The following is an 18,712-nucleotide window of genomic DNA, read 5'->3' on the forward strand; positions in this document are numbered from 1 at the left end:
ACCGCGCTTTTCCAGGAGCAGAGGATTGCAGCCGGTATGAACTTCATTATAACTCCTGGGACGTCAGAGTCTAAGGACAGTGACACACAGACTTAGAGGGAGCAGGCAACATCACCTGACTCTCATGTTGATGGATGTTAGGATGACCACTTGTGTCTTCTCTAACACGCCCCTCCCCCAACTAATTACAAAATTGTTACAGGTGAATTGTAGAAAATCTGGAAAATACAGAAAGACATCGCCCAGAGATATGCCCTTGAACTTCGTTTTTTCTTTTCCTGTGCGTGTAGAGTTACTGTTTTTTTGTTTATGTTTTTGGTTGTTTTCTATTCAACTCGTTTCCGTCATTTCAAACTTTTCATGTGCTTTCTTATAAGGTAACGATGGACTTTTCCGGAGGAAAGAGGAAGAAACTGAAGTTGGGAGGTGATCAGAGGAATGCTTGCTACCCTCACAGCCTTCAGTTTTACTTGAAGCCACCCACCGAAAATATATCTTTGATGGAGTTTGAAAACTTGGCTATCGACAGAGTTAAATGTGAGTGATATTTTAATTAGAACTTATATATTCATGAGCACCTCACTTATACTTTGTGAGAATGAGTATGGTAATTTATTTCCTTTATTAAGCAATCCATTCAATTATTTATTGAGAATTTGCTATTTATTTATTTACTGTACAGTTCATATTTATAGAATCCACTGGACTGTAGGTGGTAGGGATTTTGAGATGAATAATGTAATCCTCATCTTTGATGAAGTTGTATTCTAGTACATGGTGACAGGCATCCAAAATAAAAATCATATTTTAGTACAGTGATCCCTCACCTATCGTGGGAGTTACGTTCCAGAGACCCCTGCAATAGGTGAAAATCTGCAAAGTAGCGGTGTTGTATTTATCTTATAATTTATATATATTTTAAGGCTTTATAAGCCCTTTCCACACTCCTATAAACTTTTCCCACTCTTATTAACCTTTCCCACATTCTTATAAATACTTCATATGCTCTTAAACACTTTCTACACTCTTAAACCTAGGTAATTTTAACAACATATAAAATTCTATATAGGTACAGTATACTGCAAAATCCCACGATATAGCGAAAATTCCGTGATACAGAATTAAATATATATTTTTTAAAAACACCCACAATACAGCAAAGCTGCAATAAGTGAACCGAGATATAGCGAGGGACAACAGTGTTTTAAAGACTGTAGTAGTGGTGGTGGCTAAAGCTAGTAGAGACGGTGATAGCCAGAAAAGGAGCAGGACTTGGAGGAAGATAATTAGTTTGCTTCGGTATACCATAATGAGGAGGTACCGGAGGGGCATGGGTTTATGTTCAGGGTTTATCTGAGAAGTTTTTAATTCTTGAATTCAAGAATACCTCTTTTTTTTTTTGTATCAAGAGAAGAAAAATTCATCTGAATGATTGACAAGGGGCTTTAAGAACTTTTAAACAAGATTCAGAGTGGTTCCTTGGATGATTGGAGGGCTCTGCTTTTTCACTATGGTGTCTTTTTCTCTGCTTCATCAGAAAGCAAGGGCTATCTTTCTGATGAGTCTGTGCTGAGTAAATGAAGCAGACTGACAAAAGGCAGCTCCACATGAGGGATGCAAACAAGGGATGTTTAATATTTTTTCTCCTTTTCTGTTCCTCAACCACAGTGGCTCAGTATAGCAGTGATTATCACCATTTCTCCCTTTCCCCTGGTTGGTAATCTTTGGTATTAGATTATGCTGTGGGATATCAATATATTCTGCACATGAAAGGAGGTTATCCTCTTATAAACAGATATAATTTACGAGGACTCTCTGAAAAAAATCCAGCCATTGTTAATATAATAAGAATGGTTTGCACAACATTGTTGTAACCTGACAGCTAAGGAGAGTAGACTGTAATGCGCATGCGTGAACAGTGACACGACTTTACTGTACTAGTCACTGAGGGCAGTACACTACCTTGAGTGAGCATGTGTACTGTGTGGCCATTGCATTCAAAATGACTGAGCCAGGAGAGCAATGAATCTGCTGCAGCTATGGGCAACTGGTGATTGGCAGCTTCATCACAACAAGCGCCTGCTTGTGCATCATGTTTCATGCAGAGTTCTTTGGTGAGACATCAGATCACCCAGGTGACCCAGCTACTACCCCGGGGATCACCCCACTACTGCCCAGATATGGTGCCGTATGACTTCTGGCTTTTCCCAAAACTAAAGTCAACTTTGAAAGAGAAGAGATTTCAGACCACCGATGAGATTCAGAAAGTTACTATGGGGCAGCTGATAGCTATTGGGAGAACTGTGTGAGGTCCCAAGGTGCCTAATTTGAAGGGGACTGAGTCATTATTGTTCTATGTACAATGTTTCTTGTATCTTGTATTATTTTCAATAAATGTCTTTATTTTTCATAGTACATGGCTGCATACTTTCTGGACAGATCTCATATTGTACTTGCAAAAAATAACTGTTATAACTTGTCATCTTTTATAAACAATTATGGAATTGTTACTCATAGATTTTATGTAGTGAATTTAGTTTTTAATAATGATCTTGTATTTATATGTTTTTCTTTTATTAAAATAATTATCTTTTTTAGTGCTAAAAGCAGTTGAACATCTTGGTGTGAGCTATGTGAAAGGAAGTGAGCAATACCAGAGTAAGCTGGAGGCTGAGATTCGAAAGGTCAAGTTTTCTTACAGAGTAAGTAAAAGAGAGAAAAAAATGTTCCTTCAGTTTCTGTATATTCATGTACTGAGTATCATTTATGGGAAGGGGCTTATATTAGGCACAGGGCTTTCATAACGACTGATATAGCATTGACTTTGTCTGAAGGTACATACAGTCCCCTACGGGTGATTGACATGTAGTAAGATGATTGTCACACGGCGGGGTTTTTCAGCTTTGGAACTGAGGACATTTTGGGAATGCTAATCCCTTGTTGTGGGGTCTGTTCTGTGCATTGTAGGATGCTCAGTAGCATTCTTGGTTTCTGTCCACTGAGTGTTTCCAGACACTACCATGTATACACAGTGCAACACAGGGTGATGAGTGCTGTCACTGGTGGTGTGCTTAAGGAATTCCAGTGGCACGAATAACCACCCAGTTCAGATGGGGGTGGTTTGGGGTGGTTTGGGCAGGCTTCCCAGAGCAGATAGTGATGGGATTGCAACTTCATGGAAGTGATTTGATTTTTATTTTGGGAAGATGACTGTTAACAGTGTGTTGATAGGCTCATGTCTGGTAGGAGGAAAACGGGGTAGGAGTTTGGAAATGACAGTTGAGTGAGTTGAATGGACAGAAGAAGACTGATTGAAGAGCGTTAGGGAGGTAGAATCAAAGGGTTTTAGTGACTGGTTGCAGGAAGAAGAGAGAAGGGTTATGAATGACACCCAGGTTTTTAGTTAGGACAATAAGGTGGATGGTGGTGATATTTGAAATGTGATACATAGGAGGAAAAGTAAGACTTAGAAGGAAGATGTTGAGTTTAGTTCTAGGTATGGGCTTCAGGTGCCTGGGGAGATGCCTGGTGGATAACTGGATATACATAGAGGTCTGCCCTTACGGAACATCTGGAGTAGGAGTATAGAATTAAGAGGAATGATGGACTTATCAGGAGTAAGTGAGAGTGCTATAAGAACGTACTGGAGTGAGAAGAGAAGGTGACAGAGGACAGGATGTGAGAAATACCCATATTTAGGCTGAAGTAGAATGGAGGAGTTTGGGAAGGAGCTGCCTGGCCCAAAAAAGACACCTGAAAGTCTGAGAATTGCCTGAAAAAACCTGGAGCACAGACCATAGGGACATTTACATGAGTATATGATCTTTGGATAGGAGAGGAAACTACATATAATAAATTACAAAGAAAAGAAGTCTAAAGATTTCACTCTAAAAATATAAAATTGTGCATTTAAAAAACATTACAAAAATATTTGCAGTCATCAAACCGCAGGAAATGTGCACCATAAATATTTTTCGAAAAAGTTGATATTATCAAGATGTGAAGAACTATGTCAATTAATTTGAAAAAAAACCCTAAGATACAAATCGATAAATGATATTAATAGTGATATTATAGAAACAACAACAGCAAACATTTCTATCATGCTTACTCTGCCCCAGAGTTTGTCCTAAGTGCATTGCATGCATTAACCCATGTGACCCAGACAACAGTCTTATCTGGTGGTGCTATTGTCGTCCCTGTCATATTAAAGAGGATCCTGGGTTACAGAGAGGCGAAATAACTTGCCCAAGCTCAGGAGACAGTTAATGGTAGAGCCAAGATTCCAAGTTTCAGAAGCTTTGGATAGATCACCTAAGATGAGTTATATAGGAGCCATTGATTTATCAGCGGGGTGGACTCTGTACAGTAGAAGCCCCAATGATGACAGTGGTTGGAGGGGGATGCTGAGGGGTGGAGATGGAATGTGTGTTCTGTTAAGATGTTTAGGTGGAAGGATGGGGAGAAATAGAGCTGAATATGGAGGAAGTTGTAGGGAAAAGTGAAGACACATATGTATATATATACACACTTCATGACAGGACATAGTTAAAGAATTATAAGCTGAACAGGAAGATCTAGAAAAGAGGAGAGGGGCTTGAAGATACTTTGAGAGAGCATTGACAGATTACAGTCCTTAGGCAGGAACAGATGGGTTGCAGGGCTTAGGTGTAGGAATTAGCTTTTTGTAGGGGGATGGAGAGGCACTTTGTCCATGGGGAGGGGAGGGGAGGGAAGGGAAGGGAAGGGAACGGAACGTAATATGGCATGTGGACACAGAAGCTTGGAGCTGAAGAAGTCAGCCTGGTGGCATTTATTTTCTGTGAAATAGTTGAAGTCATAAACCGAGAGAAGGGGAAGGTGGTATGATACGAATTTGGGCCAACAGTGAAGAGTGAAATAGCTTTTCTAAGAAATGAGAACAGAGATGATTATGTGTCAAATCCCAGCTCTACTGCTTGAAAGTTTTGTGACCCTGGACAAGTTATATACCTTCCCTGTGCCTCAAGTTCCTCTTTTTTCAAACAGGAATACACAGCAAAGTATACCTCATAGGGCTTTTTTTTTTTTAAGGATTAAATGGGTTAATAGATTAAAAATGCTTTATAATAGTGCCTGGTACCTTGTAAGTGCACAAGACGTTTGCCCTTACTGTTTTGGACTTGATAAGGTTTCCTTAGTGTTGGTAAAGGTCCAGCTGAGGTTAGAGGATATGATTTTTTTTAATACTCCAAATTCCCAAAGTTGTATATTTCTTTAAAGGTTCTCAGCATTTTGGAATAGGACTACAGAGTATAGCTATAGATTAATTTAGAATCTAGGTTTTTCCAGAAGGTTGAAAGGCAAGAAGTTGAGGGTTGATGTAAGAAGTTGTTGAAACGTTGAGTACCTTGGTTATATGCTGGATAAAAAAGAAAGTTATGCCCTGGCTGGGTGGCATATTTGGTTGGAGTCTCATCTCATACACCAAAAGGTTGTGGGTTCTATTCCCAGTCAGGGTGCATACCTAGGTTGTGGGTTTGATCTCCTGCCCAGGTGTGTATGGTAGTGGATGAAGGCAACTGATAGATATTCCTCTTTCATATCATTGTATGTTTCTCTCTCTCTCTCTACACTCCTGCCCCCCCCCACTCCTTCCTTTCTGTCTAAAGTTGATAAACATCCTTGTGTGAGGGTTAAAAATTAAAAAAAAGAAAAGGTAAGAGAAAAGGAGTTGATAGGAAGAAAATAGTGGGTATTCAAACCCAGGAAGTTTTGCTGAGATGAGTTCAGTTCTCCGTTTCACCCCATTGCTGACTTAAGTAAAATGGTAGTTAAAATGGTAGTTATCCTGGAAAGCATATTGTAAAATTTGTGGCTTTGAAATTTTTACTTTACATTGGCTTATGCTGACTCAGTACTTCCTTATATCTGTAACTATTCTAATGCATTTATTTTATCCATGTATCATTACTTTTAAGGAAAACTTAGAAAATGAATATGAAGCACGAAGACGAGATCACATTTCTCACTTCATCTTGCGTCTTGCATATTGCCAGTCGTGAGTACACATTTATACTCCCCCTGTCAAATCTGATGTCTTGGGTTATGAATCGTGCATGGAAAGATAACATGTGTTGTACTGAACATAGGAAACCTGAGAACAGCACCAGAAACCAGTGGTTCATATTGTAGTGAATTGTTTGAAACAAGCTGTTTACTATAGAGTATCCAAAAAAAACCCATTGCAAAATTTTGCCTGTTGAAACACTTTACCTTTATGGGAGAGCCTCTTCATTTGTGATTTAAAATTGGAGGGGATTTTATTAAGAAGAAGACTTTTGACTTCCGGCCAAAATGGAGGCATAGGTGGAGGCACCGTTCCTCCACGCACAACCAAGATTGGAACAACAACAATTTAGAGGCAGAATAACACCCAGAACTGATAGAAAAATTATGTGAATGGAAGTCGGACAGCCAAGAAGTTGAAATAGACCCGTTCGTCCAGACTGGTAGGAGGGGCGGAGACTAACAGCTGGGCATGGGTCCTGGTGCAGAGAACAGGGAGAATTGGGCGCATAAGGCAACCGGAAGCGCATAAGGCATCTGGGGCGCACAAGATTGCAGTGGGTGGACCCTGAGTAGGCAAGCGGCAGCTGGAAGACTCAGTGAGGCAGCAATTGTGGAGCAGGGCTAAGCGTGCAACCCAGGATCCCAGGGAAGGTACTGAGGTCCCAGGAGAACGGAGCTACTGCCATTGTTCCCTCCCGTCCTCGTCCCTACATACGTCATAATCTAGCGACTGGGGTGCCCAGCCCTGGTGAACACCTAAGGTTCCGCCACTCACCGTAGCAGCGACCAGACCCCCCCCCCACAAAAAAAAAGAGAGAGAGAGAGAGATGGCTCAAACAGAAGAACAAATCAGTGCCCCAGAACTCATCCTTTTGAGCGACTAAGAGATAGCTAACCTATCAGATGCACAGTTCGAAAAACTGGTGATCAGGAAGCTCACAGAATTGGTTGATTTTGGTCACAAATTAGATGAACAAATGCAGGTTACCATAAAAGAAATGAAGGAAAATGCACAGGGAACCAGTAGTGATGGGAAGGAAACTGGGACTCAAAACAATACAGTGGACCAGAAGGAAGAAAGAAACAACCAAACAGGAAAGAATGGAGAAATAAGAATTCAAAAAAACGAGGAGAAGCTTAGGAACCTCCAGGACATCTTTCAACATTCCAACATCTGAATTATAGGGGTACCAGAAGGGGAAGAGGTAGAGCAACAGATTGAAAATGTATTTGAACAAATAATAAAGGAGAACTTCCCCATTCTGGCAAAGGAAATAGACTTCCAGGAAGTCCAGGAACCTCAGAGAGTCCCAAAGAAGTTGGGCCCAAGAAGAAACACACCAAGGCACATCATAATTACATTAGCCAAGGTAAAAATGGAGAGAATCCTAGAAGCAGCAAGAGATAAGGGGAACACCTACAAAGGAGTTCCCATCAGACTGTCAGCTGATTTCTCAGAAGAGACCTTACAGGCAAGAAGGGGCTGGAAAGAAGTATTCCAAGTCATGAAGGACAAGGACCTATATCCCATACTACCCTATCCAGCAAAGCTTTCATTTAGGATGGAAAGGCAGATAAAGTGCTTCTCAGAGAAGGTCAAGTTAAAGGAGTTCATCATCACCAAGCCCTTATTTTATGAAATGTTAAAGGGACTTATCTAAGAAAAAGAAGATAAAGAAAAAACATGTATAGTAAAAGGACAGCAAACTCACAATTATTAACAACCACACCTAAAGCAAAACCAAAAGAAACTAAGCAAACAACTAGAACAGGAACAGAACCACAGAAATGGAGATCACATGGAGGGTTAGCAACAGGGGAGTGGGAGGAGGAGAGAGGGGGAAAAGGTACAGAGAATAAGTAGCATAGATTGTAGGTAGAAAATCGGGGGAGGGTAAGAATAGTATGAGAAATGTAGAAGCTGAAGAACTTATAAGTAAGACACATGGGCATGAATTAAAGGGGGGGATATGCGTGGGAGAGGGTGTACAGGGTGGAGGGGAGTGAAGGGGGGAAATGGGACAACTGTAATAGCATAATCAATAAAATATATTAAAAAAATAAAGATCCAAAAAAATGATTGTGCTGATTTACAGTCTAACGTTTAAATTTTTTAAGCTGACTAAAATAAATTGAGGACATTCTACCACTTTAAAAAAAAAAGGACTTTTTATACAGTTTTTTCCCCCCAGAAGAATATTATTTTTCAATAATATTTATGAGAAATAATGAATCAAATACACACTTGAATTTGATATCAGTATTTAGAATTTGAGGTGTATGGGCTACTGACCATTCGATTAAGATATTTTCCTTTGTTAGTTGGTTTCTTATAAGTCAATAGTGCCACCCAGAGGGAAAGCAGTGAGTTGTCTTTTATTTTAAACTTTTTTCCTGTATTGATTTTGGCAAAATAACATACCTATAAGTTTTTTTTCTGTTTCTTTTTACTAGTTGATTTATCAAATGAGAATTTCAAATTGTTTACTATCCCAAGATAGTAACTGAGAAATTATTGACCAGCTTTGGTCCTAGAGATTTTTTTTTTGTAAAAAAGAATGTGTAGTTTATGCAATTTATACAGTGAGTGAATTGCTGACAATGTGAAATCCACTTTGGAAAAAGCTAAATATTTTACATGTGGTAGCATAATTATTATTATAGCAATAGTAATGCTGATTATGGATCTGTCTTGTAAATTAATATACAGTGTTTGTGTGTTGGCTTTTAAAAAATTGAGGTATACTGTGCATCTTAAATTTAGTGAAATTATAAACAATAAAGCTGTAAGCAAATGTTATATTGAGAAGTTTATCTGATCATAATCTGTTCAAAGATAAAGTTACCTGTATAAAATTTGGATTCATTTGGCATTGATGAAACCACCTTAGGCACAAGTAGTACCCTACATTCTAATGTAATAGACTTTTGCAGTTACATTAAATACAGTGGACTATTTTATATTATTTGATAATAATGAAGCTAGGCTTGAAGTATACTGTATTTAATTCTTTTACTGTACTGTTCATTGCACCCCTCTCCCTGTATTCAACCATCCCTGGAAGATTGCGGTGTTTGGTATTCGTGACATCTGTATCACAATAGAGCCCTTTTCACTTCTCTCCGTTGGCGTCGTGGTGATGTTTGAATATTGTTTCATAGAAACTTCTTGGATTTAATGATCAGTGGCCTTTTAAAGTAATCATTGAACATATCATTTATACTTACAATTTTCCTGTCTCCATTTCAGTGAAGATCTTAGACGCTGGTTCATTCAACAGGAAATGGATCTCCTTCGATTTCGATTCACTCTTTTACCCAGGGACAAAATTCAAGATTTTTTAAAGGATAGTCATTTGCAGTTTGAGGCTGTGAGTATATTTTTGTAGTCATTTCCAATTGCTTTCACTAGTCATCCCTTCCTAAGTGCTAGCTAGTATTGGTGTGTGGAGTTTGTTCTCTTAACATCTTCTTCCCATGTGTCTGCCTCAGAGAATGGCTATGGGTTTTGCATGACAATGAAGCTTTCCTTTCCTGGACTGGAAGAAAAGGGGCTTCTCAGTACCAAGGCCTCAGTTTAGTTGCTTTCTTAACTATGTGATTAATTCAAAAAGATTGAATTTATAAAAGTTCATCTTTAAACAGAATCTTCTAGTCCAAAAATTTAAAGCTAATAATGTTTTAAAGAAAGTATAAGTGGTAGTACTTATTTCCAATAATGAAGTTTAGAGGGGTTCATACTTTAAAAGTCAGTTGTCAGTATAATCTTTGAATAGTTTTACAAATAACTTTGCAGACAAACCTGCGTGATTTACATATAGTAATTATATTAAGAAGAAGTGTTTGGGCATGGTTAGCAGGGATAAGCGTTGTGGGAGGAAATAGAATTTATGTCCTTAGGTGGCTCTGGGCTGCAGTGGGAAGGCTGAATCTGAGCAGTCAGATGGTAGTGGGACTGGTGGACACTCTACTTGGGTGTTAGAATGGGTGATTTGAGGCCAAAATAAAATAAAATTTGGAGTAGATGAAAGACATCCTATCTGAGAAGTGGAGGATGTAAGAATCAGTGTGGGTTACTGGGTTGGAAAGAAAAAGAGTAAACAAACATTTGTAGACATTAGAGTCTATTATGTGCTTGCCACAGCTTCTCTCACTTCTCAAGAGAGCCCCCGGAGGTTTCTAAGTAACATCTGCCCAGGCCTAGAAAGGTGTCAAGTTCAGGACCTTCTCACTCAGACCCCATGCTTTCTCCACTTGCTTTTAACTTTGATTCTTCATGAAGTTCAGTATGGCTAATATCAATGACAGTCAACTTATCCTTTCATACTAAAAATAACTTATATTTTCGCCGTTTTTGCCATTATTGATTTTATTATGCCATAGAGAAAAAGTGTCCTGAGATTTACTCTTTATTCTAGAGTATCTTAACATGTCAGCAAGTGTAATTTTTTAAAGTGAAAACTGTGTTTCTTTTTAAAAACTTTTAAAACTAAGGTATAACAGATATAGAAAATTGTGCAGATCATTAAGTGTACAGCTCTGAATTATCAAAGTGAGCATTATCAAGGTTAAGAAATAGAACATTGCTGTAACCCTGTGCTCCCTTGTGCCTCCTCTCATTCACAGCCTCCTGCCTCCCCCCCAAAAGTAACCATTATCATAAATTGTCTGTTTTTGACCTTTTTATATAAAAAGTATTACATGGTGTATCCCCCACCTCCAGTTTTATTGAGGTATAATTAATATTCACTCCAATAAGGTTAGTTAACACATCTTTCACCTAACATAATGACCATTTTGTTGTTATAGTGAATACATTTAAAATCTGTCATAGCAACTTTGTAGTTAGTTTCCAGTGCAGCATTATTAACAGTAGTCACCATGCTGTGCTTTAGATCCCTGGAACTTATTCTTCTTATAGTTAGAAGTTTGTATCCTCTGACCAACACCTCATTTTCCCCATCCCCAGCCCCTGGTGACCAGCATTCTACTCTGCTTCCATGATTTGGCTTTTTTAGATTCGACATATAAATGAAATCATAATTTTTTTAAATAATAGCTTTATTGAGATTGAATTCATATGTCTTAAAATTCACTGTTTTAAAATGTACAATTTGTTGGTTTTTAGTATAATCACAGAACTGTGCAACCATAACCTCAATGTAATTTTAGAGCATTTCATTACCCTAAAGAAGAAACTGTACCCATTAGTAGTTACTCTTCATTTCTCGATCTCTCATCCCTTGACAGCCACTAATCTACTTTCTGTCTTTACAGTAAGATTTGAAATTGAGAAGTATGAGTTCTCTAACTGTTCTTTTTTAAAGATTATTCTGACTACTCTGGGTACCTTGCTGTTTTTTATTTTAGAATAAACTTGTCAGTTTCTACAAGTAAGCCAGCTAGGAATCAGATTGGATTCGCAGAGACTATGTACGTCAATTTGGGGAATATATCCATCTTAATATTAAGTCTCCTGATACATGAACATGCAATATTATTCTATTTCTTAAGATTTAAAACATTTTTCTCAAACAACATAATGTACGTTTTTTGTTAAATTGATACCTAAGCATTTTATTCTTTAATGTCATTGTGAATAGAGTTTTTCTTTCATTTTTGGAGTGTTCATTGCTAGTGTCCGGAAATCTGATTGATTTTTATATATTAAGCTTGGAAGTCTTTTATTAGTTGTAATAATTTTTAGTGGATTCCATAGGAGATTATGTCTCTTACCAATAGATAACCTTACTACTCTCCAATCTGGATGCTTTTTATTTCTTTATTTTTGCCTAATTTCCCTAGCTAGGCTCTCTAGTACTGTATGAATATAGAAGTGGCAATAGTGGACAAACTTGGCTTGTTTCTGATATTCGGGAGACATGTGATGTTAGCTGTGGGTTTTTTTGTAGATGCCCTTAAACAGATTGAGGACATTTCCTTTAAAATTTAATTGAGCAATATAAATATGTTTTACTTGTCTATTCTTTTTTTTTTTAAGATTTTATTTATTTTTAGAGAGGGAAGGGAGGGAGATAGAGAGAGAGAAACATCAATGTGCGGTTGCTGGGGGTCATGGCCTGCAACCCAGGCATGCACCCTGACTGGGAATCGAACCTGCCACACTTACTTGTCCATTCTAAAAAATAAAAATAAAAAAAATAAAATTTAGTCAAGCTTTTTCATTATGAGTGTTTTTTCCAAATGCTTTTTCTGTACCTGTTGAGTGATCATATGGTTTTGTCCTTTATTTTATTAATATGGTAATATTACATTAGCTGATTAACTGGTTTTTAGATATTAAAATGACCTTGCTGTGATATTCTTGGAATCAAGCCCCCTTGGTCATACTGTATCATACTTTTTATATGTTTCTAGGTTTGATTTTTTAGGATTTTGTGGAGGATGTCTGCATTTATTACTAAAGGATATTAGTATAGTTTCCTTGTGATGTTTTTCTGGTTTTGGTATTAGGATAATATTTGGTCTCATAGAATCCTCCTTTGGTGATTTTTGAAAACATTGTACAGGTTTGGTGTTAATTCTTTAAATGTTTGGCGGAATTTACAGTGACTTTATCCCAGGTTTCTCTTTGCGAAATGGTTTTTTTTTTTAAATAAAGATTTTATTTATTATTTTTAGAGAGATAGGAAGGGAGGGAGAAAAAGAGGGAGAGAAACATCGATGTAAGAGGGAAACATTGATCAATTGCCGCTCCTATGTACCCCAGCTGGGGACTGAACCTGCAACCCAGGCATGCGCCCTGATCGGGAATTGAACTGGTGACCTTTCGGTTTGTGACTTGGTGCCCAACCAGCTGAGCCACACCGGTCTGGGTGTGAAGTGTTGTTTTTTTTTAAGTGTAGGCATTTAGACCTATAAATTTTTTTTCAAGCACTCCTTTATATGCATTCCATAATTTTTAGTATGTTGTGCTTCATTTTCATTCATTTCAGAGTATTTCCTTTTTTCTTCTTTGACATATTATTGGTCATTAGTAGTGTGTTATTTAATTTCTACATATTTTTGGATTTCCCAAACTTCCTCCTATTATTGATATTAAAAAAAATTAGTTGCATTTTAGTATGAGAATATATTTTGTATGACTTTAATCCTTTTAAAATTAAGTCTTATTTTATGGCCTACTATATGGTCTGTCCTGGAGAATGTTCTGTTTGTTCATTTGCTTCTTTTTGTTGGAGTGTTCTCTTGATACAGTATGTTAGGTATAATTAGTCTAGTGTTTTTCAAGTCTATTTCCGTGTTGATCTTTTGCCTTTTTTTTTGTATATTATTGAAAGTGGGGTATTGACGTTTTTGACCATTATTGTTGGATTATCTGTTTCTGTCTTCAGTTCTGTCAGCTTTGCTTCATGTACTTTGGGGTTCTGTTTCTAGGTACATATGTGTCTGTGATTATTAAATGTATCTTTTTGATGGGTTGACCCTTTTATTATTGTGTAATGTTCCTTTTTATCTCTAGTGACATTTTTTTTTGTTTTAAAATCTGTTTTGTTTGATAATAGGATATCCATTTCAAATACTTTGTTTGCATGATGTATCTTTTTTCCATTGTTTTACTTTCAACTTATTTGTATCTGAATTTAAAGTGTGTCTCTAGTAGATAGCATATAGTTGAATCATGTTTTTTAAAATCCAGTCTGCTAGTCTCTGCCTTTTGATTGCAGTGTTTTTCCACTTATATTTAATGTAATTACTGAGAAGCTAGGATTTCCATCTGCTCTGTCACTATTTGTTTGCTATATATCTTAGGATTCTTTTTTTCTTCTAGTTCTCCATTACTGACTTCTTTTTTGTTCAGTAGGTATTTTCTTTTTTTTTAAAGATTTTATTTATTTATTTTTAGAGAGGGAAGAGAGGGAGATAGAGACAGAGAGAGAGAGAGAGAGAGAGAAAGAGAGAGAGAAACATCAATGTGCGGTTGCTGGGGGCCATGGCCTGCAACCCAGGCATGTGCCCTGACTGGGAATCGAACCGGTGACACTTTGGTTCGCAGCCCGCGCTCAATCCACTGAGCTACACCAGCCAGGGCTAAGTAGGTATTTTCTTTAGTGGTACTTTTAATTCCCTTATCATTTCTCTATTTTCTTAGTTATTTTTTAAGTAATTTCCCTGGGAATTACAATTAACATTTTTATCTTAAAACAATCTAGATTGGATTAACACTTAAGTTAATTTTAGTAGTGTACAATAACTGGCTCTCATACTGCTCTTTTCCCTTCCCCTATGCTGTACTGTTATTGTCAAACAAATGGTATCTTTATACATTAACACTGGTCAATTTTGTGAGTTCTGGAAATTGTGAAAATGTCTTTATTATACTGTCACACTTGAGTGAAGTTTGCTTTGGTTTACAGCTCAAATAGAGATATTTCTCATCAGGATTTTGAAGGTATTGCTGCATACCTTTTAGCTTACCGAGTTCCTCTTTTGATTGCATCTTGATTTCTGATTATTTGCAACTCACTTTGTATACTTTGGCCCTCCCATCTCCTATCCTGGTATTGTCAAATTTTATTATGATATCTGAATCTTTTTTCATTTATTAGGATGGGAACTTGGTCAGCCCTTTTAATCTGAAAACTTGGGTTCTAACGTTTAGTAAATTTCTTTTTGTTATTGCTTTGATAATTTCTTTTTTTGTTTTCTTTGTTCTCTATAATTTCCTGTTAGTTAGAATTTGGCCTTCATGTTTTCTTTTTTGCCTTGCCATCTTTTTATTTTATTTTATGGGAAAGATTTTTTTTTTAACCTGCCAATTCTTCAACTGTACATTTTCTATTTTTTCTACTCTCAGTGTCTTTCTGGTCCTTTTCTTTTTATATATAACTTTCTGCTTTTATTTTATGAATGTAATATCTTCTTTTTTTCTTTTTTTGAAGATTTTGTTTCCTATTCCTTTCATAGTCTGCCTCTCATTTCTTTATTTAGTACATCTGTTTTAGACAGTATATCATGTTGAATGTTTTCCTTGAATGTATAGTAACCCTTTCCTATTTTTAAAAAGATTTTATTTATTTACTTTTAGAGAGAGGGGAAGGGAAAGAAAGAGAGGAAGAGAAACATTGATTCGTTGCCTCTTTCACATGCCCCAACTATTAACAGCCCACAACCCAGGCATGTGCCCTGACTGGGAATTGAACTGCACACCTTAGGCTTTGTGGGATGCTGCTTAACCAACTAAGCCACACCACTCAGGGCTGTTTTTGTTTAAGATTGAGATTCTGAAAAGTAGATTGCAAGATTGGACTTTATGTGCACATGCAAGTGTATGAGACACTACTAGTGGGCCTTATTCTCGTTGGCATATCTGAATTGCAGCATCACTACTCTGCATCACTACTCTTCTGCTTTGGGGCCATTATTATTGTTATTATTTTACTTTTATTTTAATATTGTTCAGGTACAGTTTTCTGTCTTTCACTCCCATCCCAGCCCATCCCCCAGTCCTCCCCATCTCCCTCCCATTTCCACCCCCCTAGTTTTTGTCCATGTGTCCTTTATACTTGTTCCTGTAAACCCTTCCTCTTTGCCCCTGAGTTTCCCTCCCCTCTCTCCTCTGGTCACTGTCAGCCTGTTCTCTATTTCAGTGTCTTTGGTTATATTTTGCTTGCTTGTTTGTTTTGTTGTTTAGGTTCCTGTTAAACGTAAGATCATATGGTATTTGTCTTTCACTGTCTGGCTTATTTCGCTTAGCATAATGCTTTCCAGTCCCATTCATGCTGTTGCAAAGGGTAGGAGCTCCCTCTTCTTTCTGCTGCATAGAATTCCATCTGTAAATGTACAATAGTTTTTTGATCCATTCATTTACTGATGGACACCTAGGTTGCTTCCAACACTTGGCTATTGTAAATTGTGCTGCTGTGAACATTGGGGTGCAGAGGTTCTTTTAGATTGGTGTTTCAGCATTCTTAGGATATAATCCCAGCAGTGGAATTGCTGGGTCAAAAAGCAGATCCATTTTTAGTTTTCTTAGAAAATTCCATACTGTTTTCCATAGTGGTTGTACCATGGGGCCATTATTAAGTAGGGGGTTACTTGAACACAAGCACTGTGATACTATGACAGTTGATCTGATAACCAACACAGCTACTAAGCAACTAATGGGTGGGCAGTGTATATAGTATAGATATGCTGGCAAAGTGGATGATTCACATCCTGGGTAAGGAGCAGGGTGGTGTGACATTCATTATACTACTCAGAATGGCACACAATTTAAAACTTAATGAATTGTTTATTTCTGGAGCTTTTCATTTAATACACAGGGCCCAGCACCAATAATGCCCCTTTTTTATTACAAAATCTTTTATTACAAAATCATAAGCATGTAATTCTGTAACATAATCATATTACATTCAAGCATGCCATGTAACATTTTAGTTGAAATGTTCAAATTAAAAGTAGAAATTATCACACCCATATTATTACCGTACCAACCACACCCAAACAGGCCTTACTAATGCTGGACCTGTATGTGGACCGCAATTAACCGTGGGTAACTAAATGTGTGGATAAGGGGGGACTACTGTATTTTAAAAAAAAACTTAAAAAAATTATTGATTTTTAGAGAGGAAGGGAGAGAGAGAAACACTGATTTGTTGTTGCACTTATTTATGCATTCATTGATTGTCTGAGAGAGACATTGATCAACTGCCTCACGTGTGCCCCCAACAGGGGACCTAGCCCACAACCAAGGCATGTGCCCTGACCGGGAATCAAACCGGTGACCTTTCACTTCACAGAATGACACCCAAACTACTGAGCCACATTGGTCAGGGCCATTGGTTGCTTCTTGTATGTAACCTTCCCAGGGATTGAACCTGCAACCTTGCCGAACAGGATGATGCTCTAACCAACTAAGTTATCCCACCCGGTGGATCTACTGTACTTTTAACTAGTGTGTTTATTGTCACAATTGGTTTTTCTTATTATTCTGGTTGCTAGTCTGTTTGCTCTAATTTTTTCTTCTTTTCTTTCTATTTTATTTCATTCTGCAGGTTATTTGAGGGGCATTATAATAAACATACTTTAAAGTAAGATGTAGAAATATGGATAAAATGGAAAGATTGACTGAAGAGAAAATTAATATCCACATGTGTATATCAGTGGAGGTGAGGGTGTTCAATACAGTTTCTAAAAGGAACAGTAATTTTGGTTTCTTGTGTGATGTTTTGGCTTTTCTAGGTCAGAGGTTCTCAGTGGGGGCACAGAATACAGGTAGCCCTCCTTGAGCTTTATCAGAACTTTGGGCAGAAGTATGTACCATGTGAAAAACATTATGCTTTTTGTTTTTGCAATAAACACTGTAGAATATAAAACTTGATCAAGTATTTGTAGCCAGTGGGGTTTCATGGAGTAAGAAAGCATTGCAGGGGGACTGCATAAAAATCACTGCTGTGATAGATGGTAGTCACTTTGTGGACAGAGCCCTGTTCCCTCTTCTGGTGCTCTCCCAGGGCCTCTGATGCAAGTAAGTGACTGGAATTCGGGTGCTATTGATTAGTTAGGTCCCATAGTTCTTCCTATTTCCCAACTTTTACCATTTCATTAATATATAGAAACATGCACACTTCCTTTGTTTTGATTAGAATGTTTGGTTTGCATTTGAAAACTATAGTACTAAAACAGATGTCAGTGATGCTTTTAGATTCAGGACCCATGCTTTAGACTCAGGACAAAACAAGGGTTAGGGAAATGTTACTAGCATTTGTCACACAAGCTGGTCTCTGGTGTGCTTCTGCTCTGCTGCCTCAGTAGAGGCTGAAGGGCACAGTAGGAGTGGAGAGTAGGGGGTTTTCTATGTCACAGAGGCTGGACTGCTGGCATACACATCTTAGAGTGTGTGCCTTTCTCTATCTCTTCGGTTTCATTAAAATGGCAATGACTTTTTTGGTGATCCTTCTGCAAAATAAATGTTTTTATGTTATGAGGAAATGCAGTGTCACAAGTAAATTGTACTGTGTTTACTTTGATGGACATGACATACAGAAAAATAGATAACTAATTTCTTTGCATAGTTTTTTTTCCCCTTAAATTTTGATTTTGTTCATTTTGCCACGGCTGATGTAATTTTATTTGATAAAAATTGGAAGAGGCAAATGGGGCTGGTTACCGGATCTCGGGATTCTTGGGTTCTGTTTCTGGCTGTGGCAGTGCTCTGATACTTTGGCTGTTTTAGTCTGTAGGTGGGTTTCCAGTGGCTAGTAGATTTTGAATCTTTATGACACACAACAGAAAACCATAATATGAACTATTCAAAAAGGGAAACTAGTGTTTTTTTTTTTTTTTTTAATTTTTGGACTTAAGTGTAAATAGCTTGGATTTTTCTAGGAAGGATTAGAAATGAATAAATAAGGCTTGCTGTCTGTGGGACCATTTTGGATCTCTCACCACTGAGTTGATTGACTCACCCTGGTGTCACATTAAAGGTGAGTGGGTAAGGTTAAACAGATTCTGTTCACGCTTCTTCAGTTGACCAGTTAGGGAAAGGTCAGGCTTTGACAGCTGTCAGCCTCGTAGACGAAGGGTCTCTGTGCTGTTGCAGCTCAGACACTTGACAGCAGCTTATAATGTACCTCAGTGTTTTCCAACGTCAGGACAGTCAGAAAATATTTTTTAATTGATTTGAAATGCCAGTGGA

General features: G+C 37.6%; 1 protein-coding gene across 5 annotated transcripts in view; it reads left to right on the forward strand.

Annotated features, from left to right (window-relative positions):
• The window catches only part of PRIM2 (DNA primase subunit 2), a 377,158-nt gene that overhangs the window by 86,253 nt on the left and 272,193 nt on the right, over positions 1 to 18,712 (forward strand). For 4 of the 5 annotated variants that reach the window (XM_045843197.1, XM_045843198.1, XM_045843199.1 and 1 more), the window contains 4 exons: positions 378 to 537; positions 2,599 to 2,702; positions 5,961 to 6,040; positions 9,302 to 9,422. In XM_045843197.1, coding sequence (XP_045699153.1) covers positions 384 to 537; positions 2,599 to 2,702; positions 5,961 to 6,040; positions 9,302 to 9,422 — 459 coding nt within the window. In that variant the 5' untranslated portion in view covers positions 378 to 383. Of the gene's footprint in view, positions 1 to 260; positions 281 to 377; positions 538 to 2,598; positions 2,703 to 5,960; positions 6,041 to 9,301; positions 9,423 to 18,712 lie in introns of those variants that run through there. The other variant, XM_045843195.1, reaches the window with a different exon arrangement.

This window comes from Phyllostomus hastatus, unplaced genomic scaffold (assembly GCF_019186645.2).
Source record: "Phyllostomus hastatus isolate PE091 unplaced genomic scaffold, TTU_PhHast_1.1 phas_contig_40, whole genome shotgun sequence".
Taxonomy (NCBI): Eukaryota; Metazoa; Chordata; class Mammalia; order Chiroptera; family Phyllostomidae; genus Phyllostomus; species Phyllostomus hastatus.